The 24839-nt window shown below is 44.1% G+C and overlaps 1 protein-coding gene across 1 annotated transcript in view; it reads right to left on the reverse strand.

Annotated features, from left to right (window-relative positions):
* Positions 1–6752: 6752 nt before the first annotated feature.
* Positions 6753–24839, reverse strand: part of LOC121404062 (synaptic vesicle glycoprotein 2C-like) — a 196393-nt gene continuing 178306 nt past the window's right edge. Inside the window, exon 5 of the mRNA XM_041592650.1 lies at positions 6753–6825. Within this exon, the coding sequence (XP_041448584.1) occupies positions 6811–6825 (15 nt within the window). The 3' untranslated portion in view covers positions 6753–6810. The remainder of the gene's footprint in view (positions 6826–24839) is intronic.

Here is a 24839-nt window from a genome sequence, read left to right on the forward strand (position 1 = left end):
GTATAAAAATAGAATGCATTCGAATGAATTCGGAAACTGCCCTCACTCTCACTCATTCAATTCGTGCCTTGTCGTTTCAATGTTGTGTGTATGAGTTTTCCGTCAGCGCACTCACACACTCAAACTCTGTTGGATAGCATTCCAATTCACTCAATTCATTTTGAGCATTGTTAATTCGAATGGCTGTTTTTACAATTCATGCAGATCTCTATTGCATATTAAAGCTATCGCCAAGTGGCGCGGTACCCTCTAGTCGTCGGGTATATCGTTTTCGACCTCATTTGATTACATCTTCCCGTTTCGACATTTTGTGCCGCAGCAAATAATATTATTGTGAGAAACGCCCTGATAAGTGATTTACTTGAGCATCGAGAGTCAAGACGAATCCAAAATCAGATCAAAAGCCGATTAACGGACCGGCTGAGGTCGAGTGCAGACTAGACTTTCTGAAAGCAACTATTGCCAAGGTAAGTCAAGTTCAAGAATTGATCGAAGAAATAGATAGTGACGATGAGTTTTGCTGCCCTATTTAGTCTTCCTTAAATGACGCAGCAATCTGCATCGTCCCTAAGGAACCTAATCGATACCACCTCATCGATATATGGTTCCTTGTTGTCAATGAGCGATGACCAAAAGATCTAAAATGCAATGCTTTTTCATCTCGTCTTGAACAGAGTTGATCCTGTGACCAAACAAAATTGGGAAGAACAGCTCGATTATGAGAAGCTGCCGCTTTGGGCTGACTACGAAAAATTGATTTTTCGCAGGTATCACCTTTTTTCGGCCGAAGAATTGTGAAAACCAAAGCAGGAGCAGAAAGCTTTGCCAAGCAATCCTCACAATCGGATCTCATTCTCGTGTTTTACTGCGAATGCTAAAAAACAACAATGTAGTTGCTGCAATGCGAAATACTGCAATACTGCGGTTTCCAAACGGCGGTTTTTGTCGCTTGGAAAAAGATGTTTACGTGACCCTGAAATGCACCAGATGTACTTTGAATTCATGGAAAAGGTCTCCTTAGGTCACATGTGTATAGTATTTCATACCACATCAGTATGTGTTGAGGCCCAAGAGTACCGCGACTGAGCTCCGCATCATTTTCGATGCATCGTGCAAAACATTGTCTCAGTTGGCCTTCAACGATACGTTGATGGTCGGTCCTACAATAAAGAATGAGCTGCATGTGACGTTACTCCGCTTCCAAGAAGATGTATCGCCAAGTCTGGTGGATGAAGGGGGTAGGAAATTTCAGCTCATAGTGTGGAGAAGAGACCTCTCTGAGTCCTTGAGAATATATCAGCTCAACACTGTAACATATGGGACTGGACCTGCCCCATTTTTGGCTATCCGGTGTTTGAATAGGTAGAGTCTGCAAAGATCTCATTCCCAAAGGCTGCAGAAGTTATCGGGTCCATCTTTTTTGTCGATGATATGTTGACTATCCGGTGTTTGAATAGGTTGAGTCTGCAAAGCTCTCATTCCCTAAAGCTGCAGAAGTTATCGGGTCCGACTTTAATGTCGATGATATGTTGACTGGTGCTGGTTGCGAAGAGGAGCTAAAGACAATTAAGTCTGACGTGGCTCAGGCTCTTCAAACTGCAGCGTTTTAGCGTGGGTTCGTCTTTCGGTTCAAAATTGACAGTTCAGTCATGGGTCTCCGAGCGACAAAACGGAACATATTATCGGTGACATCAAAGCTGTTTGACCCCCTTGGTTTGTTAAGCCCCTTGGTAATCAAGGGAAAGATCCTACTGCAGGAGCTGTGGCTTAACAAACTAGATTGGGATGAGTCAATTCCAATGAATCTGGAAACAGCTTGGAACTTTCTTAAAGGAATCATTGGGTCAGTTGGAGAAGATTGCCATACCTCGCTTTGTGCATACTGATCCCATGTCACCGATTCAAGTACATGCCTTTGCCGACGCCTCCATGAGAGCGTATGGAGCATGCGTCTATATCCGTAGTTAGACTGCAGAAGGTTTCAAGGTCACGTTGTTGAATGCTTCCAAGGCTTGAGCTATGTGCCGCTCACCTTCTCGCAGATCTCTGTCACCGACTCAAATCGCTACTCGAGGTGCCGATTGAACGAATGGTATGTTGATCGGATTCGGAAGTGACCCTTCATTGGATCCGATCCCACACTTCGTCGTTATCAACATTCGTTGCGAACCGAGTAGTTGAGATTCAGGAGTGGTCAGATGATGCTACGTGGCGGCATGTTCCAAGTAAACAGAACCCAGCAGTCATAGTTTCGAGAGGTAGTGACATTGAGGAGATTTCGCAGTCGATCTGGTTTAGTGGACCAGCGTTTTTGAAGGAAGAAGAAGAGAGCTAACCCAGAAACCCCCACTTCGAGCTTTCTGAGGAAGAGCTGGCAACCAGGAAAATAGCGGTCGGACTGACCGTGGCAGCTATATCAAATGGTTTAGTGTATGTAATCGAGGAATACTCGTCACACATCAAACTGCTAAGATTGTTTGTTTTCCTTTTCCGCTTCATCCGAAAATGCAAAGACAGAAATATTAAATTTGAAGTCAATCCGTCACCAGTAGAGTACGATGAGGAAGATATCGAAAAGGTTCATAAAGGCACCAGGTTAGGTCCCAGTCAGCGATTAAATCCCTTAATCAATGAAGAAATGGTGCTCTTTATCGTTCCTATGTCATACAATGCCAAGTTTCCTCAGTTGTTGACGGAACGCGCGCAGTTTGTGCAGACCATTTCTCGCTATCTGCATCAAACGAATTTTCATGCCGGCCAACGAGCACTTGTGATCAACCTTAGGCATCATGATTGGATAGTAAACACTCAAGAGGTCTGCCGGGCCACAGTCAGGTCGTGCACTCGCTCCTTTAAATGCAAGCCTCGACTCCAGACCCAAATATTGGGAAATCTACCCGCCGGGTAGATTATTTGGCGTTATTTGTCTGTTTTGCGTCCAAGGTGGTTCATCTAGAAATTGTATCCGATCGGACAACTAACTCTTTCTTCTTGGCTTTTAAAAGGTTCGTTGGTCGTCGTGAAGTCCGACTAGAGTGAACTGCGACAACGCGACAAATTTCGTCGGAGCCAGTTGCCACTTCGACAAACTACGGACGAGCATCGAGGCAGAGTCGGACGCTCTCTGCGGGTCTGCGGCAAAAAGCGGGTGCGGGTTTGCATTCCTGCCACCTCGAGAACCGCACATGGGCGGACTGTGGGAAGCCGGAGTGAATGACAAGTGGTCTCTAGAGTGCTCGACAGTTCTGTGAGGCCTTTGTGTTGATATACTCCAAGCATTTCCTGAACGACAGTCTGGTGTCCAGCATGATCCCTAAATATTTGAGCGCACTTTGGCTGTCTCCACCTTCTTCTTACTGCTGATCAGCACTGCATCGATTTTGTGAGCAGCTAGCTGGAGTCCCGCTACGGCCAACCACGACTCCGCGGCTTGGATTGCCTCGTTTGCTGTTGCTTCAGCCGCTTCCAGGTGCTTCGCCACATCGTCGGCGAATCCTATGATCGTCGTGTTCTCTGGCAGGTGTAGTCGGAGGAGACCGTCGTATATGGTGTTCCACAAGAGCGGCCCAAGTACCGACCCCTGAGGAACTCCACAGGGGTTCTCCACATCGTCGCCACATCGTCGGCGAATCCTATGATCGTCGTCTTCTCTGGCAGGTGCAGTCGTATATGGTGTTCCACAGGAGCGACCCAAGTACCGACCCCTGAGGAACTCAAGCAGTTATCCCGTATGTTCTCGATCCCTTGCTCGTCTCGTACGTCAGCATCCTGTCGCTGAGGTAGCTGTCCACCATTCTCCGAAGATATTCTGTGATCCGAAGTGTGCGTAGAGCCTCCAGAGTTCTTGCCCAGTCTGCCGTGTTGAAGGCGTTTTTAATATCGAGGGTGACCAGTAGAAAATATGTACTGATTCTGTTGCCCTCTCTCCAACGGGTTCCACCGATGGCATTCTCCGCAATGGTTGTGACCTTGTCGATTGCATCAAGCGTCGATCTCTTCTCTGTTTGGAATTGCGTCGGGTCCATTCCCGCTTGCTATTTCGGATTGCGTTTTTTAGCACTTTTTTAGATCTACTGTCCAGTAGGAAATAAATGTAATCATGCAGACCTCTAATGATCCATATATAAATTCACTTTAACAAAAACTTACATTTTCTTGTTGTTCGCGTTGTTTTCTTTACAAGCCATGTCAACGTTTTGCAAACTACTACACACATATTCTCTCCAGACACTCAGTTGCACAGTTGTGTGACAGAGCACACAGTATGAACTTATTATTTTGTTTGGTGACCATCAATATGTTGTACACTTTTTTTCCTGGTTATAGAATACAGTACTGTACAGCAAGAAATGAGTGCAGTACACTACTGTACAGTACTGTCCAGTAGGAAATGAATGTAATCGTGCAGAGTTCTGTTTGAAATTTTTTTCTATCATCTGGTAGAACTACAACTGACGGCAAATGTTTTCGCAATTTGCCCAGGTTAGGTTAGGTTGAGGCGGCTGTCGGGATTGTCAGAGACCCGACACACCTAGGTTTCGGCCCATTGTGATACCGCATATATCGTTAATTACCTTACTCCGAATTCGGCTTTACAGTCCTAACTTCGAAAGTCCGAATCAAACTAGGTGGCGCCCTCGGACGCCCGTGGATTGAGGGACAAATGAGAAAGGCAGCGGATTGGATAGTGATTTACTAAAATACTTATATTATTAACTTAACATGTACATATGTATAATGTTAAATTATTTGGATGAGGGTTCATGTAATGGAATGTAAGATTCTAATTGTTTTGAGTGTGTTTTATTTAATCTAATCGCTGGATCAATAGTGAGCGATTTCGAATCAGAGTAAAAATCGGTGTGTGGCATCGTGGAATGAAATTGAAGCGAAATTCAAGCGGAAATGATTTCTGTGGCACCCCTGTATGTCACGATTTTTCTTGAATTAAAGTACAAATTAAAAAAATACCTACAAAAATGATTAATTTTTCATTTAAAAGCTTGATATTTCCCATACGGTAAGCTGTAGCTACAAAGTGCTGAAGTCTACTTTTAAAATTTATCAGCATTTCAGATTGGCAAAGTTCATTACAACCAGATTAAAGTTATGTGAAAAATTAAAGCGCTACCTATTTGAAAACCCTAAATTTATCAGAAAAAGTCCGTTTGGTTGCGTAGCGTAAATAAAAAGTTCAATTTTGTTAAGTAGTTTAATTTAAAACTTTGTTCTCATCGCAAACTGTATCGATCGATTTGTATGATACCAATTCACCTGGCAAGAAATGCGCTATATTCAAGTTTAAATTGTTGACGTCCACATTTTTTGCTGCCAAATTTTTTATTTCTGCCAGTCATGCATGATTTCAGTATAGTGCTTGCACATCTGGCCATACACGTCCAGTGAGAGCATTTTGTCAATCAAGAATTATATTGGCAATTTTGTACAGCCTGTATTTTCATTAATAGCAACTTCTCCATCGCCTATATCTAATAATTGTTTTGAAAATGTTTCAGTATATTATCGAATATTGGAGAGCGTTTTCTGTCCTCACCGCCTATGAAGTATAAGTATAAAAGCTTATGTGAGCGGATGGCTCGTACTCCAATGCAAGACGAAGAAACGAGGCGGATGTAAATGCTCGATGTAATTGTTGGCGTTCTCGGTAATTTTCTTTAAGAGTACAGTGAGCCATCGCGCTTCTCTCCGTTTCAATTGAATATCTTGATTTCGTTCATTTCGTACCTCTTGGGATTGAGATTCTCGCAATGGAGACACGAATATTTTCGTTATCTTCTGGGTTTATTTCGCTTGTTCTTTCTGTTCTACTATTCTGCATGTTTGTTGTATTACTTATTCGATAGTGCAGCTGGAACTCTAGCGTCTTGCTGGTATTGTTCACTGTAACACACAAACACAATTTAACCAATTTCACAAAACACGTAAAAAACACACAGAAAAATATTAGACTATTTCAGGTCTAATTTATAGTTCCATTTACACTACCCGACACAATTCCCCGCTTCAAACCAAACCATCATTTTTTGATAGATCTGGGGATTTAAACATGCTTAGTCATAATTTTTTTATTTTCTATCGCAGAACTTTTTTTTGAATAAAGTTTGAATACTGTTATTTTTTTTTAAGATTTTTCAGAGGTAGCGCTTAATTTTTTCACATAACTTATCTTACATTTGGCTCTAGTGAACTTTGCATTCTGAAAAGCTATGAAATGCAGCTATAAATAAAAACTAAACACTAACTGATTTCAGCTTACGGTTTTAATCCCTCCGAAAATCCCATTTGTATAGCTGCATCAATTAGCTTTTCAGAATGTCAAAGTTCTTTGCAACCAGATGTAAGACTCTTGAGTTACGTAAAAAAAAGAGCAATACCTCTGAAAAGCGCATACAAAAAAATAAGTTTTGTTCCATAGAGGATCTTCGATATCCATCAAGAACTTTTCTTTGAGAATGTATGGTGCAAACAAAAAAAAATTCTAAAGGAACCATATATACGTACACACATACGCAAATATATATTCCAAATTCGTTTTATTAAAGTATACATAAAAGATTAATACACGTTATACATAAAAGATAATACAAAAATAATAATATTAAAGAGAACAAAAAAAAATTATGTATTTGCCTTTGTCGTCTGGGTCCATAACCGTGGTTAAAATGTCCTTGTCCATTTCCTTTTCTTGGTTGTTTTTTTTTTGTTAGCTATGGCGTTGGCTTTGTTTTTTCGCTTAGCAAAATCTAACCGAGTATCTCTCATATAATCTGTGAAGCAATAGCACTCCATCTATGTATTGAGATTCTGAAAAAAATATAGACGGAATTCTAAATTTTTTTAAATTTTGTTCATGTCGAGATTTTTATACCCGTACACAAAAAAGAATTAAGGGGTATATTAAATTTGTGGTAAAAGTGGATGTGTGTAACGCAGAGAAGGAAACGTTTCCGACCCCATTAATTATATATATTCTTGATCAGCATCAATAGCCGAGTCGATATAGCCATGTCCGTCTGTCCGTCCGTCTGTCTGTCCGTCCGTCTGTCTGTCCGTCCGTCTGTCTGTCCGTCCGTCTGTCTGTCCGTCTTGTTGAGCGCCTAGGACAACCAAATTTGGTTTCCAGGCTCATGTGATATCACACTGCTATAAATGTATTTCAAAATTTCGCACCGCCCCCTTCCGCCGCCACAAGGGACTAAAATCTTTGGCAGGCACAATTTTAAAGATACAATGAAACTAAAAACGCAGTATCGTAGAGAATACCCATATCTACCAAAATGCCAAAAATTTAATGTAGCAAAAAAATGTAAAATGTAACATTTTTTTTTTTTTTGTATTCTAAAATTCTAAAAAATCATATGCTCAAAAATGTATATACTGACTGAGTACGGGTATAAGTAGAGTCGCGTCCCCAGAAGCGACTCGCACGTTCCTTCTCGTTTAATAAAAAAAGGTTGTTTTTTTTGGTATATATTTTTTTAGAGGATGTTCTTCTTCTTTCACGTGAATTAATTATCTGGGTGTAATGAATTTTTGAAGTCTGAAAATTGATAAAACTACTCACCAAAACTGATTTTGTTTTCCGCTTCGAAGCAAATCGACTTTTTCTAATAGATTGGGAGTTTTAAATTCATTTTAAATAACTATGTTTCTTATGCTCTTTTCACAGGTAACGCTCTTTTTATTCATGTAATTCAAGTATCTTAAATCTGGTTGCAAAGAACTTTGCAATCCTGAAAAGCTAATTTATGCAGCTATACAAATGGGATTTTCGGAGGGTTGGTCAACCAATTTTAGATTCGGCGTCTCTCCATAGATATTAACCAGCAATGCCTTAAACGACGCCGAATTAATGCACATATACACAAAAAACGAGAGGGAAAGTGTGAGTCGCTTCTGGGGACGCGACTCTACTTATACCCGTACTCAGTCAGCATATACATTTTTGAGCATATGATTTTTTAGAATTTTAGAATTAAAAAAAAAATTGTACACCACATTTTTTTGCTTCATCTGTTAACTACATCTACATCTACCAAGGATATTTTACATCTAACATGTGGTTTATAGATGTTCCATTTAGATTCTACATCTCCTCCGCTACGGGTTGCTCGCGCACTGAACGAGGCAGAGTGTGCGAGCGAGAAAGAGATAGGTAGCGGGTCTCTGTCAGGAGGCGGCGGAAGAACCAATAGAAAATTAATTTCTTCATTCTGGCTATAATTATGATCCGATCTAATTCAGATTCGGCAATCTGGTAGATATGGCATTCTCTACGATACTGCGTTTTTAGTTTTATCGTATCTTTAAAATTGTGCCTGCAACAGATTTTCGTCCTTTGTAGGGGCGGAAGCAGGCGGGGCGAAATTTTGAAATATACTTGTAGCAGTGTGATATCACATGAGCCTGGAAACCAAATTTGGTTTCTCAAGCTTATAGTCTTCTTATAGTCTCTTAGATCCAGGCGCTCATCGAGACGGACAGACGGAGAGACAGACAGACAGACGGACAGACAGACATGGCTCTATCGACTCGGGTATTGATGCTGATCAAGAATATGGGGTCGGAAACGTTTCCTTATCTGCGTTGCAGACATCCACTTTTACCACAAATACAATATACCCCTTAACTCTTTTTTGAGTACGGGTATAATAAAGAATGCAGAATCCACTTTAGTAAAAAATAACGCACAAAAATCCTCATTTTTGAATTTGAAAGCTTAATGTTTCCCAAACCGTGAGTTGAAATCACTAAGTGTTTAGTTTTTATTTATAGCTGCATTTTATAGCTTTTCAGAATGCAAAGTTCATTACAACCAAATGTAAGATAAGTTATGTGAAAAAATGAAGCGCTACCTATGAAAAAGCTTTAAAAAAAATAGCAGTTCTCAAAAATTATTAAAAAAAAGTTCTGCCATTGAAAATAAAAAAATTATCACTAAAAATATTTAAATCTATAAAAAAAGATGGTTTGGTTCGAAGCGGGAAATGGTGTCGGGTAGTGTAAATGGAACTATAAATTAGACCTGATATAGTCTAATATTTTTCTGTGTGTTTGTTACGTGTTTTGTGAAATTGGTTAATTTGTATTTGTGTGTTACAGTGAACAATACCAGCAAGACGCTAGGGTCCACGCTGCACTATCGAATAATTAATGCAAAAAGCACGCAGAATAGTGGAACAGAAAGAACAAGCGAACAAGCGAACAAATCCAACAAATCTCCATTACGTGAATCTCAATCCCAAGAGGTACGAAATTAACGAAAGTCCGCTCTGTATTTGTGCACTGACGTTATGAAAGGCACAACAATTTTTTACAATGTACTTGACACATTTTTTTATTCTTGTGTCCCACTTTCTTGTCCGGTTAGATCTGGAAAGCTTTCTTGGTTTACCAAAAGAGTCTAAAAAACTTAAAATCAAGACTTTATAAAAAATTTCGAAAAGTTGGTTCTCCCTCTTCTCTTTCTCACTATGTAATAGCTCGGTCAAATTTCTCCGTTCTTAACGCTCAATGCTATAGAAACTAACTATCTCGATGCAGGATATGATTTTCACAGGACCCTAAACAGTGTTAAAGCTTCGTAAATAGTAAGCGTAGAACGTCCGCACATCCATCCTCGCTATCATTCCTCAATATGGCAGCAAACAATGATCAGGCAATTGCCGATCTTTTTGCCTAATTTTTCCAAACAACCTATTCTCATGAAAGCTACTCTGGTCAGCCGTATCCATACAGTTTACCAAGGTCGAATGGCATTTTCAGCCCCTTGTTAAATGAAAGCTCACTGCTTCACGATCTTCGACTAGTTAAGCCGGTGTTTTCAGGTCCTGACGGAGTTCCCGGCCGTGTACTCAGGTACTGTGCTGACGCTCTGTGTAGACCCTTGCTTAAACTATTCATCCTATCCATTGACTCTTCATGCTTCCCCCCCCCCATCTGGAAGGAATCTTTTATTATTCCGCTCCATAAGAAAGGTAGCAAGTCTTATGCAAATAATTATAGAGGTATATATAAGTTATCCGCTTTTCCTTAAATGTTTGAAAAAAATTTAACTCCGCATTTGCCTCATATCTGCAAATAACTTATATCTCCGTCTCAGCACGGATTTATAAGGCGACGATCAACAACTACAAATTTATTAAAGTTTACCTCTTTTATCATTAAAGGCTTTCAAGGTAACTTGCAGACGGATGTCATTTACACTGATTTTAGTAAAGCATTTGATTCTGTAAACCATTCCCTTTTAGCACAAAAACTTGACCTTTTAGGGTTTCCGCCTAATCTTTTGAGATGGATTTCTAGCTACCTTTGTTCTAGGTCTCAAGGAGTCCTCTTCAAAAACTCCTTCTCTTCACCTGTTAAGGTTACTTATGGAGTACCACAGGGCAGCCATCTAGGCCCCCTACTATTCACACTCTTTATTAATGATCTGCCTTCAGTATTAACAAACTCTCGAGTACTCATGTATGCGGATGATGTTAAACTTTGTGTCCAGTATAAGGACATTTCATTTCACTCTCGCTTGCAATCCGATCTCAATAACTTTCAATCATGGTGTTGTGCAAATATGTTACGCCTAAATGCCTCGAAATGCAAAGTAATGACATTTCATCGCTCCAGCCCCCTATTGGCTCCTTATAGCCTCTGCGGTGGTTCTCTTGAGAGAATTACCTTGGTTGATGATCTTGGTGTTAAACTAGACCCAAAGTTAAAGTTTTCTGAACACATTTCAAGCATGGTAAATAAGGCCATGGGCGTGCTTGGATTTATAAAGAGGTGGTCAAAGGAATTTGACGACCCCTATATAACGAAGACTCTCTATATCTCGCTTGTTCGTCCGATTTTAGAGGCTCTTGTGTATGGTGCCCCCAGTACAAAGTACACCAGGACCGTATAGAATCAGTCCAGAAAAACTTTTTACTTTTTGCTCTGCGTGGCCTTAGCTGGGATGCAGGTGTGAGACTGCCATCTTAACCTCATAGATTGCTTTTAATAAACCTTCCAACCTTAGTTAGTCGTAGAAAAATGCTTGTGGTGATTTTTATGCACAACCTGATCAAGGGTGACGTAGATAGCCCTGACTTGTTGAGCCGCATAAACTTTACGATTCCTGTTAGATCTACTAGAAACTTCATTCCTTTGTTCCTTCCGCTTTGTAGATCGAATTATTCCTTGCACGAACCATTTAGGGTCCTTTGCTCGGACTTCAATTCCCTCTACCACATAATATCCACTACTAATTCCCTTCCTCTTCTTAAATCACTAATACTAACATACCGTTCCCGTAATTAGTACTATTTCTTAGCTATCTTTGCATGTTTAGCCTTTGAGTTGAGTTTAGCTCTAATTTTCCTCGAATTTTAGTCTAACACCTATCTTTCCTGCATGCTTGCGATCGGTTCGGTAACACGCTTCGCGCGTCATGCGGCAGCGCCCCTCGGTCGGTCGGGCGGGAGGAGGGGCTGCGTTTCTGCCTGGGTTCCGCGCGTAACAGGCTTCGGCTTGGTGTCGCAAGGGCCACTTGATGGTGCAGTCATTGCATATCAACGTCCAGACAATCCAGGTTTGTGAAAAAAAAAAAAAAAAATGATGATGAAGAGAACAAAGAAAATGAGGTCCTAGTAGAAGTATATTTCCCTCTCCGCGATAGTAGTGGTTTTTTTTTTATGAGTTTGTAGGTGGCGACGCAGGCGTCGGCAAGAGTAGAACAATATCTTCCATTTTTCAGACCATTTCTCAGGATCTTAATCGTATACCAGGATCTGACCCAAATACTGTAAAAGTACTTCTGTGTGCTCCCACAGGAAAAGCTGCATTTGGTATTGGAGGTGCCACACTTCACTCAATGTTTTCATTACCCCTCAATCAATCCAACCATGCTTTTAAAAAACTGGGTCCAGATTTATTAAATATAGCAATAAAGAGACAGAAAGGTACAATAGGGAGAAGCTATCATCGATTATGACAGCAGAATATACTTCAATAGCTTTAGACTACATCAAAGCCGAACATCTTACCCCAGATATTAAAACTAGATATCTGGAGGCTGTAAAGAGTTTCAAAACTTCTAATTCACATGGTTTGTGTACTTCATTGGTTCTCAAAGCCACGGCTAAATATATGATGACAGTCAATGTAGATCAGACGGCCTTGCTAATGGAGCCACTGGTGTTTTAATGCAGATAGATCTTAGCTCATCCAATACACCCGAACTTCTTTGGATACATTTTCTCGAAGAAAGCGTAGGAGTTAACGCACGGTCGAAACGCAGCCATAGTAACGAATCTTCATGGACACCAATTCAGAAAACCACAAAGAGTTTTCAATACCACCAAAACGAACAGGTTACTATAGACCGTAAATAATTTCCCGTTGTAGCTGCAGAAGCTATAACTATTCATAAGAGTCAGGGAGCTACATACAGCAAAGTTGTCGTCCACACTTCCTCCAATATGCAAAGAGAAGCATTGTGTGTAGCTTGCAGTAGGGCCACCAGTGCGAATGGACTTTATATCGTTGGGCCTTTCATTCCCCCGAAACCCAAGCAGAACTGTCCTGTCGCGAGAGAGATGGAGAGCTTACGTTCCGCTAAGTTACTTCACACCCACTTCGATTGCTTACTCAATCCGTCCGAATTTAATATATTCTTCCATAATACGGAAAACTTTCACTGCCATTTTAACGATGTCTCTTCTGATGAGCTAATGCTTAATCTTCTATTTTGTGCTTCGTTGAGGCTTCCACTTACTCAAATGAAGCTTATAATATTCCTGGCTATTCCACAGCATTGCGGTTAGATTGCCAGTCCGTAGCCAGCGGAGCTAGACCGAAAAGAGGCATTCTAATATTTGTTAGGAATGATCTTTAAGATCACTTTAGTTTTGTTGAAAGTAATCGATTTTATGCTGTTTCCGGAAACTTAGCATCTCCAGTGTTTGAGTATGCTTTGTTTAAGTACAAATCTGTCGGCTTTATTATTATTTACAGAACCCCCAGTTGTCCGTTGCCAAAGTTTAAACAAGAATTTAAGGACTTGGTTCAGCGTTTTCCGTTTTAGGTAGCAATTCTCTAGTGTTAGGTGATTTTAATGTATGCCTGCATTCTCGTTCTAGTTGCTGTAGGAAAATTTATGAATTCCTTTTAGAAAGGAATTTTAGGTGTTTGTTAGGTTTGGACTCGTCCACAACCAATTGCAATACGCATATTGACTGGGCGTTTTCTAACATTTCCGATAACAGGGCCTCCGCACGCACCCTTTAGACTGTGTATAGTTATCATAGTGGAATTTTAGTTAATGTTTGGGAGGCAACAGACTAGATTTTTTTTTAGTTAGCAGGCATTAGTGTAAATATTTTATTTTTTGTATATTTAAGCGTAATATTAATTAGTACATTAGTTCTGTTTTGAATTCTTTAATTTGTTTAAGGTTTTTTTATTTTTATTCGTATTATTTTGTTTAATTTTTTATTATTATTTTTTTTATTTTGTTGGTCTGAGTACTGCCTTCCGTACAGAGCCTAGAAAACATTTTTTGCCGTAAAACATTTCTTATCGGTTTCATACGAATATCAACCCTGATTCTGTTCGCGAGGTGTTTTTTTCGATCTGAGTACTAGGCATTAACAAGCTTGTAATGTCCTATCTCAGGCTGAGGTATACATCAGTCTGTCCAGGGTCCTGAATTACAAGTTATTTATAATTCACGAGGACTTTATCGGGAAAACCAGGAACTTTGCCAGAAACTGAAATAGATATCACAACACTTTTTGGTTCTTTTAATTTTTAATGGGTTTCTTCATTCTTCCGTATTATTATTCTACCCGGTTATGTTATGTTTAAGTGTTCTACGACGCGTATGGTGGTTTGACTGACTTCTACGATGGCTGGTGGACTGCCTGCGTGCGATGGCTGATTGACTGCCTTTTTCTTCATGCAAGGCAGTGCCTTTTATAGATCGGCCGGCCTTCGATTTTCCCATGAATGTCTTACAGATATCTTATTTCTACTCCAGAATGTGGGAAGGGTTCTTACATAAATATATAATGCCGAATTATAGTCTGCGCGTGCAGACGGGCTGATCGGTAACAGAAGGTTACCTAATCATTAGCCCTGCAGTCAGTGTCCCATATTCCCGGTAAGGAAAGTCAGAAACTGCTGACTGGCTCGCGCATGTGGGGGGTTTGCTCTGTAATCGAGGGTTACCTAAGCAATCGCCTCCCAACAAGTGTCCAATGTCCCAGGTAAGGTGATCGGTGTGCACCGGTACCGTTGGAAAGGAATTTCGTTGGCACTTCGGGAATATAAATTGTTAGGAATATTTATTTATTTAATATTATTTTAGGTACTTATTGCGTAAGCCCATTCTGCTGGTCTCCTGTCTTTTGGCGTGTGCTGAGTTTGCATTTTTGCTGGGTGTTTATCGCTTCACCTGGGAGTAGCGTTGGCTGCGTCATCTGCTTACACCCCCCCCCCTTTCTTCCTGGTGGGTGATGGAGAGATTTGTAGCGTCTCTTGGCGGGTTCTGAGGTTCGCCTTTTTCCGGGTTATCGTGTCCTTTGGCTTGTGCCGAGTCTCCGGATTCGTCGCTGTTAATCTCGTCACTTTAGCGTGGCGTCGGTAACGTTATATTTTCTACTGCTGCTGTGATTGGGGCCTTTCTGCTGTTCTGGGTGCTTTGTAGTTGGTGCTTGGTGGGTCGATTATCCCATATGACAATGGTTTTCTCGGCAGTTTTCTTTGGTAGTTATTTGTCCAGGCATTCTCGAATCTGCTGTGCTATGTCGGGTGGCCAAGGATCCGTCGGTAGTTCTGGGTCGTCTTCGGTGGGTTCGGTGGCTCCGGGGTCAAAGGTTTGATTCGGGTTTTTCGGAAGGATGGTTTTGTCAAATGTGCTTGACGGATCGATGCTCCGGTGGTAATCGCTTATGTGGGCGATGATCGGGGAGGCGTTGGACGTGGGTAGAGTAGTTTTGTAGCTCTGGCGGAGCACTTGGGTGGTATTGTCTCCAGACTGGTGCATGAACTGGCTGGTCTCGACGATGTCTCTTTTGTTGGACCAATCGCTTGTTTGGGCGACGGATGCATGGGTATGCGGGGCCAAGTCCGGCGGCCACGGCTCCGGGACTGGTCCGGGCTCATGTTCGGTTGGATCGGCGGCTTCGGAGTCAAATGGCTGGCTGGGGTCTTCGGGTAAGAGGGTTGTGTCGAAGGAGCTGTGCGTTTCGATCCTCCGTTGGTAGTCGCTTATGTGGGCGACGATGGGTGTGGTGTCGACCATGGGTACGATATTTTGGTATGCCGGGTATAGTACTCGTGTTATACTACAGCCAGACTGGTACGTGAACAGGTGAGTCGCGATGACGCCTCTGATATCGCAGCAACGACTTGTGTGGGCGACGAAGATCTCGGACATGGCTCTAGGCATGGCTCGTTGCATGGCGCTAAGAATCATGTCAGTACGCGGAAGGTACTCCGTAGTGTTGGCGAGGATCGGTGTGGCGTCGGCCGTGGGTACAACAGGGCGGCTGTCGGTGTATCGTGGGGTTATCGTCCTGGTTTCCGGGCCCGCGTTGAGGGGTTCTGTGGATATCAGTTCAATTATGGGCCCCGACCAGCGTGGGGTTAGCGTGGCTGTTTCCCGTGTTGCTGGGCTGTCGAATGGTGGCTGCCGTTGTCCTTTTTCGATGCTGGTGGTCGGCATTGAGGGTGTCCGTGTGTTCAATTCTTCCGTTGCGGATTCTGTGCGTGCTTGCTCTGTTGCTTGTCTTGGACCTGGGCTTTCTGTGTCGAGCGCCGGGTTCAAGTGTGTTTCTCTCGTGTGTGAGATCCTCGTGGTTTGTTTGGGATGCGTGTTCCCTGTTTTGGGCCTTGGACGCAGTTGCTCCGTAGAGACCGTGGGACTCGTTTTCCCGATTGCTTGGTTGCTGTTTGCTGGTGTTGACCTTGGATTCGTGTTCTCCGTAATGTGCCGTTGCTTCGTATTCGTTGCGATTGGTTTGGGTGTCAAGTGCTGCGTTGCGTTATTGGGTGCCGTGAGCGTTGTGGTAGGTCGTGGACGTGGGTTCGTTGCGATTTGTTGAAGTTTCTGGTATCGAGGTTCAGTGGGCATGGGGTGACGGTTTCGTAGCTGTAGCAGCGTGGAGCCGTAGTCCATGCCGACAATGACTTGTCCCAACATGTTTGGCAGGACCAGGAGCGGGATTTGAACCTCTCGTTGATCCAGCTTGATGTGCGCCAGTAGAACTTGTGAGATCTCTCTGACCGAGCCATCGGCCAGGCGTATGCGGACGCATGCATCTTGCAGGTTGGTGTTGTTGTCTAGTTGTCGGCCGAGGTTTGCGCTGATAAAGCTTCTGGATGCCCCGGTGTCGATTGTGGCTTCCGTATCCTCCTATGATTACCATTGCCACTATCCTGCCGTTGCTTACGTGTAGAGAGTTATTTAGTCGCGGGTTGGAGGAGGCGTCGTTCCCGGCTGATCCCGTGTCAGTTGGGGACGCATGTCGTTTCCCGACGTATTCTGGCGGCAGCAATCGACGGTCCGTGTGCCGCGTTTGCCACATTCCCAGCAGAATAGGATCGAGGGACTATGGCAGTCGTATGCCGCATCTTCACCACACCGGCGACAGGCGGTGCGTGGGTTGGCGATGGGGGTCGTGATCATGCGAGGTGCTATATCGGGATTCGTCGTACTGTTTGGTTGAGCTGGCGGTCTCCCTGGTGTGTCTGTCGATTCCCAATGGGGACTCAGAAATGGCGTCTGGTGCGAGTCGCAATTCCTCTGCTCTGAAGCCGGCCTTGCGTATCTTTGAGTGTTCCGCGGGGGTGTGAAAGTGGTCGGAATCGTCCGCTCTTGGATGCTCTCGAACTCTGTGGCCAACAGTGTGAGCTGTGCTAAGCTTTGTAGTTCGTGTCGGCGCACGTACATCTGGTATGCTGGGAGGGCGTTGTCGTAGATCCTGTTTAGCTCCTTGGCTGCGTCGTACGCGGCGTGGTATATGAGTAGACGTATCTCGATAAGGAAATCTTTGAACAGTTCCCCCGCCACTTGCTTGCGGGCTCGGATCTGGTCTTCCAATTGTTCAAAATACCGTGGTGGCAAGAAGAACGTTAAAAATTCCTGGCGGAAATTTTCCCATGAGGAACTTTGTAGGAGGCTGGTGCGGAACCAACGGCTGGCACGGTCTGTGAGAAGTTCGGCCATGGCCTGCGGCAGCTGGTTTGTGTCCACCCCATACGAAAGCGCGCGTTCTTCGAGCAGTTCGATTAATGATAGAGGGTCATCTTGGCCGTCAAACTGGATTCCCCACTTTCGGATGCGTTCCGCCATTGGTGCAGCGTGGTTGTAGTGGTGCCCTTCCATGGGTCGGTCGATCGCCGACAAGACCCTCGGTACGGGTGCTGGGTGGGTCTCGGCAGCTAGGGGCCTTGGCCCGGCGACTAGTGCGGCAAATTTCTTTCGGCGTTCATTGACCGTCCCTTCGCTGCCGAATCCGAATTCTTCGGCGAGGACTTCTAGTTCGTCCCGACGGAGTTTGTGGATCCAGCCGGTGCTGACCCCTGGATTGGTAAAGTGTCCTGCAGAGTATGCTTCCTCTGGTTGTTCATCGTCGTGATGTTCCATGTTGATTTCTGTTGATTTTTGGCACTGAGTCACTGTTTAACGGCACTTTTAGGATCGGCACTGCGTATACTTTCGCGATTGTTTTCGCGCCCGGATTATGTAAGTGCGCGGACTTGTTATTGATTCAATTTTCTTTTTGATGGCAGTGGGACTTGATTCCCTGATTTCGGTTTTCTTGAAGTTTCCACGAAAAAATCCTTTAAAGTCCCTGCTCGGGCGCCACTTGTAATGTCCTATCTCAGGCTGAGGTATGCATCAGTCTGTCCAGGGTCCTGAATTACAAGTTATTTATAATTCACGAGGACTTTATCGGGAAAACCAGGAACTTTGCCAGCAACTGAAATAGAAATCACAACACTTTTTGGTTCTTTTAATTTTAATGTGTTTCTTTATTCTTCCGTATTATTAGTCTACCCGGTTATGTTATGTTTTATTGTTCTACGACGCGTATGGTGGTTTTACTGACTCCTACGATGGCTGGTGGACTGCTTCCGACGATGGCTGGTGGACTGCCCTTTTTTTCATGCAAGGCAGTGCCTTTTATAGATCGGCCGGCCTTCGATTTTCCCATGAATGTCTTACAGATATCTTATTTCTACTCCAGCATGTGGGAAGGGTTCTTACATAAATATATAATGCCGAATTATAGTCTGCGCGTGCAGACGGGCTGATCGGTAACAGAAGGTTACCTAATCATTAACCCTGCAGTCAGTGTCCAATATTCCCGGTAAGGAAAGTCGGAGACTGCTGACTGGCTCGCGCATGTGGGGGGTTTGCCCGGTAATCGAGGGTTACCTAAGCAATCGCCTCCCAACAAGTGTCCAATGTCCCAGATAAGGTGATCGGTGTGCACCGGTACCGTGGGAAAGGAATTTCGTTGGCACTTCGGGAATATAAATTTTTAGGAATATTTATTTATTTAATATTATTTTAGGTACTTATTGCGTAAGCCCATTCTGCTGGTCTCCTGTCTTTTGGCGTGTGCTGAGTTTGCATTTTTGCTGGGTGTTTATCGCTTCACCTGGGAGTAGCGTTGGCTGCGTCATCTGCTTGTGACGAACCATGGGATCCATGGTTCGTTACAACGTTTGGAGGATGCTGTCGTTTCCTGGTGTAGCTAGCCACTAACTTAGTTCCTAGGCATTATCACCAACTGAGGTTTAACATGCAAGTCTAAGCGTTGACCACGGAGTATAACCAATGAAAGTTATAACACTTCCAGTGTGCCGGACCTTCCACACACCAGTATACCCAAATACGATTCTAGGCCATGTAAGCTATGTATACCTTACACGGATCCAAAGTATCCACTGGATAACTGAGACAGGAACACGGACATTTGCACAAACGATCTAGCAAAGGTGGAAGTCAGGTGTTACATATGAGTGTTTAATAAAAGATACTTAAATTATGTGAAAAATGGAAGCACTACCTCTGAAAAAAACCATGAAAAAAATACCAGATTTTAAAAATTCTTTAAAAAAAATTAAACCATAAAAAAAATAAAGTACTACAAAAATTTTTAAGTCCCAAAATCTATCAGATAAAGTCATTTTGGTACACAGCCTAAAGAAAAAGTTAAATTTTGTTGAGTAGTGCTATAAATAAACACTTTTCTCATATGTAACACCTGACTTCCACCTTTGCTAGATCGTTTGTGCAAATGTCCGTGTTCCTGTCTCAGTTATCCAGTGGATACTTTTTCCGAGTTTTTAAAGTCAAAATTTCGGTTAAAAATACCTTAAAAAAATTATGATTTGAATTTAAAATCTTAATATCTTCCAGACGTTAAGCTGCAGATACAAAGTGTCAGAACTGCAAAACCCTATGCAACCAGATATAAGATACTTAAGTTATGTGAAAAATAGAAGCACCACCTCTGAAAAAACCATGAAAAAACGAGAAGGAACGTGCGAGTCGCTTCTGGGGACGCGACTCTACTTATACCCGTACTCAGTCAGCATATACATTTTTGAGCATATGATTTTTTAGAATTTTAAAATTAAAAAAAAAAATTTACATTTACCATTTTTTTGCTACATCTGTTATCTGCATCTACATATATAATGTATATTCTACATCTAACATGTAGATGATCAGAGCGAATGATCAGGGCAAGGAATTTTTCGGATGGAAAGAGAGTAACAGGGACAAATGTCAGGCCTTTCACTCAGTGGCCCTTAACCTTACCGAGTCCATGAGGTTGGCGCTTGAACGGAAGCGTCTGGCTCGATCTTTTCTTTTTGGTCCCCCAGTCATTGCGGTTGTGCGGAGTGGAAGAACTCCCGTTTGTATACGCGCATACACACAAGTAAAGTGCAAAGTGGGTTTGGAAAAGGTCCAGAAAGGAGGAGGGTTATTATTGGGGAGAATTTCGTTGAATTGGTGAGAGTAAACAACTAAGGTTTGAAGGCGACAACGTCTAATTCCATCGCATTCCGACTCCATCGCAGATCTTGGCGCCCGTTAGCCATCGTTGGCAGAGGCGACGCAGCGAAGAGGTGCCTTTAAATTGGGTACGGAGTTGGCGGATCGCTTCCGCTGTCCAGGAGAAGATCAGCAGAGGAGTCCCCGCTCCGTCACCTAGGAGGCGGCGGTCAACACACGCAAAAGCTCGGACGAGCCCATTTTTTTGCATCTCCCTTGCGCCTGCCTGTTCGTTTAATATCAGTCGCACTCGCGATCAGCAGCAGGGAATAAGGGAAAAGGGGATCAGCAAAAAATTTTAGCAGGCAGAGTTAGCGCTTAGCGGATGGCTAGTTAGTGCCGTCGACGTGCAGTGAGACAGCTGCGTCGGACGACCCTTCGCTATCGGGAACGAGTGAATCGCGAGAGACCCCCTTGTGGATCCGGGCGGCGAATCACCCGAGGCTCATCAGATGCCCAAAAAAATAATTTTATTTTTTTTTTTTGTGATTAGTTCGTGTATTTTTTTGTTATGTTTAAGTTAAAAGAAAATTAATATTCTAGTTTAACCGTTACGTTTGTGTCGCAGCCAGTTAGGCAAGTGTTTGTGCAGAGAGCCATGAGAGCGAGAGGTCAGGGAATGCGCGTTAAAATATTTTTATATCTGTCCCAGTATTTTTCCTCTCTCCCCTTTTCTCCCTGTTAAAGTTTCAGCAGTACGTCGGTGAAAGCGCTTTCTTCGATGGACTCCTGACAAGGGTCAGTGTTTTGTTGGCCACTTAAGTCGGCATTTTTGTGTATTGGACAGATGAACATTTACACGCGGATTTAATTGAGTATGCGCCGGCCCATCCTCTGCCATCAAGATTTACGCGCAGCACTTCTTGCTAGCTATAGAGCACATTTCCAAGAGGAAAAAATTCGATTAATTGCCTGTTAATTGCGCGCTTAAATATTTATTCATATTAGTTCGTAATTATTGATATTTATCATTATTGGTTCGCATTAGTTCATATTTGTTCAATTTTAGTCCGCTCATTACCATTGTAGTTTAAGTATGTCAGTATGTTCAATTTTTCTTTAGAATTTAGAATATATTTTATAATGTTTTAATTTGCTTTTATTTTGTCTTAGCTAGCATTCTCCCCATGTAGACATCCCTAGGCATAAGGGGCCATTCCATCTTTAAGGAAGGCGGCTTGGAATGGCCAAGGTAGGGCGGGCGACACCATCTCAATGACAACAGAGATGTAGGCAAAGCTCCTCGCAGCACAGACTCAAGCTTTCTTTTGTACTTCAGGGATAAATAGTACCTCCCGGTTTAGTTTCGTCGTAGCACCAGCATGAAGGGGGGGCAAGATCATCACCCGGAACGAGCAGAAGCCGGACGAGCAGAAGCCGGAAACCTCAAGCGTGCGCTCCCCCTCACTGACCAACAACTAGCCTGGGATAATTCATATATTTGAGTTCGTGGGTAGGCAGGTGAGACGTTACATTTATGAATTATTTACATATATATAACTAAAAATTGGCGCCCAACGTGGGGCTACACCTGTCCAGGTGTGACACCATATATACTATTACATCCCTTTTCCATTTTCAAATCTGTCCAATTCAGCAAAGGCGGCAGAGCCCAATATTGATCGTTGGATCTTGTGGAGCAGCTACCCAAACATTTGGAGAGCTGTGGCGGTCATTGTTGAATATTATCTTCTTTAATCAGCAGCAAGTAAAAAAGCCTTTCGGACGATTCGGAAAACGGAAGAAGAAGTTTCGATTTCTCATCCGGCCACGTCTGAAGGGCCTTCCGAAAAGTGTAGTAATCTCAATTATACCCTACTTTTTCTTAGGCAAGCTTCATAAGCATGGTCTTTCGGGCGCATAGGACAACAGAGGTAATCTCGTTGATAAACGAAACCCTGGCCACGACTGAAAGTTGATGCAAGAATCTTAGCCATTGCTTCTTATGAGTTGTCATCGAGTTGGATATACTCGGGTTGATCTTGACCAAAAAAATTCCCAGGCCACGAGTGATAACAGAAGAAGCATTCCCGTTTCTTTGGTGGGAAAGTACCAAAGTACGAGCGAACTGGAGTCCGATACTCCAAAAAGATGTAGAGCATCGGCAAGCCCGGAATCCCCACCGAGGAGGACACCATCAAAAAGGGCGAAGGGCAATGCACCTTCTTGCAGGACGCAGCTCAACAAGTTGGGAAGCATCCTGGACGAACTTATTTACTTGGTAAATGAAAAGAGGCCCATCGTGAGGACGATCAATCGAGGAATGAAGGACGCATTGGCCCAAATGAAGCACATCCAGGTTGCAGTAAGCGAGAAGCTGCACGAAGAGGAGCAGGTAGACGCCATCTGCACGAAATGCCTGGAAAGGAATCGCGTGGAATGGAAGGAACTCGACGCCACCGACACACGGAAGGAGAAGAAGCCGAAGCCCGACAAGCGCCCCGAGCGTGGCCCCGCAGAAAAACGCGTGGCGGAAGCCAGACCAAGGCTGGCTGAAACACCCCAGCAGAGAACACGGAAAAAAAGAAGCACAAAGAGCCCAGAGCGGAAGCGGCTGGTGAATCAGCCCAGGTGATGGGCAAGCTGGCGCGCAAGGTAATGCCCTCCTGTCCGGAATTATTGTCCAGGATCGTGGATGCACTGTTCCCCACACAACAGGAACTAGCCTACGTGCCCAGACACCGGGAGATCCCCACACCCCCACAGATCGGTACGGAAGAGCTCCTAAATGCGGCTAAGAGCATGAAGACCGGCAAAGCGCCAGGGCCCGACGGTATACCCGCCATAGCAGTCCGGACGATAGCCACAACATACCCGGAAGCGATAGCGAAGACGTTTAACCAATGCCTGCAGGAGCAAGTCTTCCCCACGGGCTGGAAGCTCCAGAGGCTCGTGCTCCTACCGAAGACTGGGAAGGACCCCGAAGACCCGGCTGGATACAGGCCTCTGTGCATGATCAGCGTAACGGGGAAGCTGTTCGAGCGAATCATCGCGAATCGGATAGAAGCGGAAAATTGACAGCTATCCGATCTCCAATTCGGCTTTAGGAAGAGGAGAAGCACCACCGACGCGATCAGAGCAGTGGTGGGTAAAGCCCGCGAAGCCATAGCTGGGAAGAGATGGCACGGTGGCACCAAGAAGTACTGCCTGGTAACTACACTAGATGTAAAAAATGCCTTTAACTCTGCAAGGTGGCCAAGCATCATCGCCGCCCTCTCCAGAATTGGTGTATCGGAGTACCTGGTGAGCATAGTAGTCAGTATCATAGTATTTTAAAAACAGAGTGTTGCTGTTCGACACGTCGACGGGACAAAAACGACGGCAAGTTACAGGAGGCGTTCCACAGGGGTCTGTTCTCGGCCCGCTTCAGTGGAACGTCATGTACGATGACATCCTACTCACATCCGACTCACCAACCGGCTGCAGCATCGTTGGCTTCGCAGACGACATCGCGGTAGTAGCGGTACATAAAACCCTGTCAGAAGTAGAGGAGAACACGAACGAGACAGCCAGACGAGTGATGTGCTGGCTCCAGGAAAACGGCCTCAGCCTAGCAGCGCACAAAACCGAATCGGTCCTGATTAGCACCAGGAAAAAGGTAGAGACAGCCAGAGTGGTCGTTGGAACAGACGAAATCGAGTCGTCCCCGGCTATCAAGTACCTGGGAGTCCTGCTGGACGACAGGCTTAGCTTCAAGCAGCACCTGGAAGCAACCGGAGTCAAAGCCGGCAGGGCAGCAAGCGTGCTATCCGGCATAATGGCCAATATCGGCGGTCCAAGACAGAGGAGCAGACTGCTCATCTGCTCTGTCGTCAGAGCCATCATCATGTACGCTGCTCAAATATGGGCACCAGCTATGGAGCTCCCAACGTACAGCCGCACCAACAAAGCGGCCTATCGAAGATGTGCACTGAGAGTTCTTAGTGCTTACCGCACCGTCTCCGAAGATGCGGCCCTAGTATTGGCCGGCATGGCGCCAATTGACCTTCTCGCCGCTGGAACCACCATCGAAGACCAGGCCATCCGCGAGGCGGAGACCCAACGTAGATGGCAAGAGCGATGGCGTAACACACCGAACGGCATATGGACTAGACGCATAGTCCCGGACATAGGGCCCTGGGTGAGTAGAACTTTTGGGGAGACGAACTTTTATCTAACGCAGCTTTTAACAGGACATGGGTGCTTTAAATTCTGCCTACACAGATTTAAATGCGAGTCGGATCCGTTTTGCACGCACTGTGCACGGACCATAGAAGGCGCTGAACATGTATTTTTTGTCTGTCCAAGATTCTCTGCTGACCGGGAAGAGCTAAGCCTAGACATTGGGAGGCCATTCACAGTCAATGACTTGATGGATATCCTACTTAGCTCGCAAAACAATTGGGATGCCGTGAGCACCTACGCTGCAGAGATCATCCAATCCTTGCGTCGCGCTGAAAGACAACGCAATCGAAATTCAAATCCTAGATAGGATCTAGTGACGGCTTTCATGCCATCTCCCCCTCGCGAAGTAATACTTAACGGTCGTACCGCGAGAGACATACGGAGAGTAGGGGGGTTTTTAGTGGGTGAGGTAACTCCAAGTCCCACACTTATCGGCTTTCAATGCTTTTCCCTCCTATACATAAAAAAAAAAAAAAAAACACCACCTGTCCCACATGTAAGGCGATATGTGTCGAAAAGGGTACTCCTCATAATACGAGGGCTCAAGCCAAGCAAATGGAGACAGCAGCGATGACTTCAGAGATAGTAAGTGGCATGGGGA

This window comes from Drosophila obscura, unplaced genomic scaffold (assembly GCF_018151105.1).
Source record: "Drosophila obscura isolate BZ-5 IFL unplaced genomic scaffold, ASM1815110v1 contig_183, whole genome shotgun sequence".
NCBI lineage: Eukaryota > Metazoa > Arthropoda > Insecta > Diptera > Drosophilidae > Drosophila > Drosophila obscura.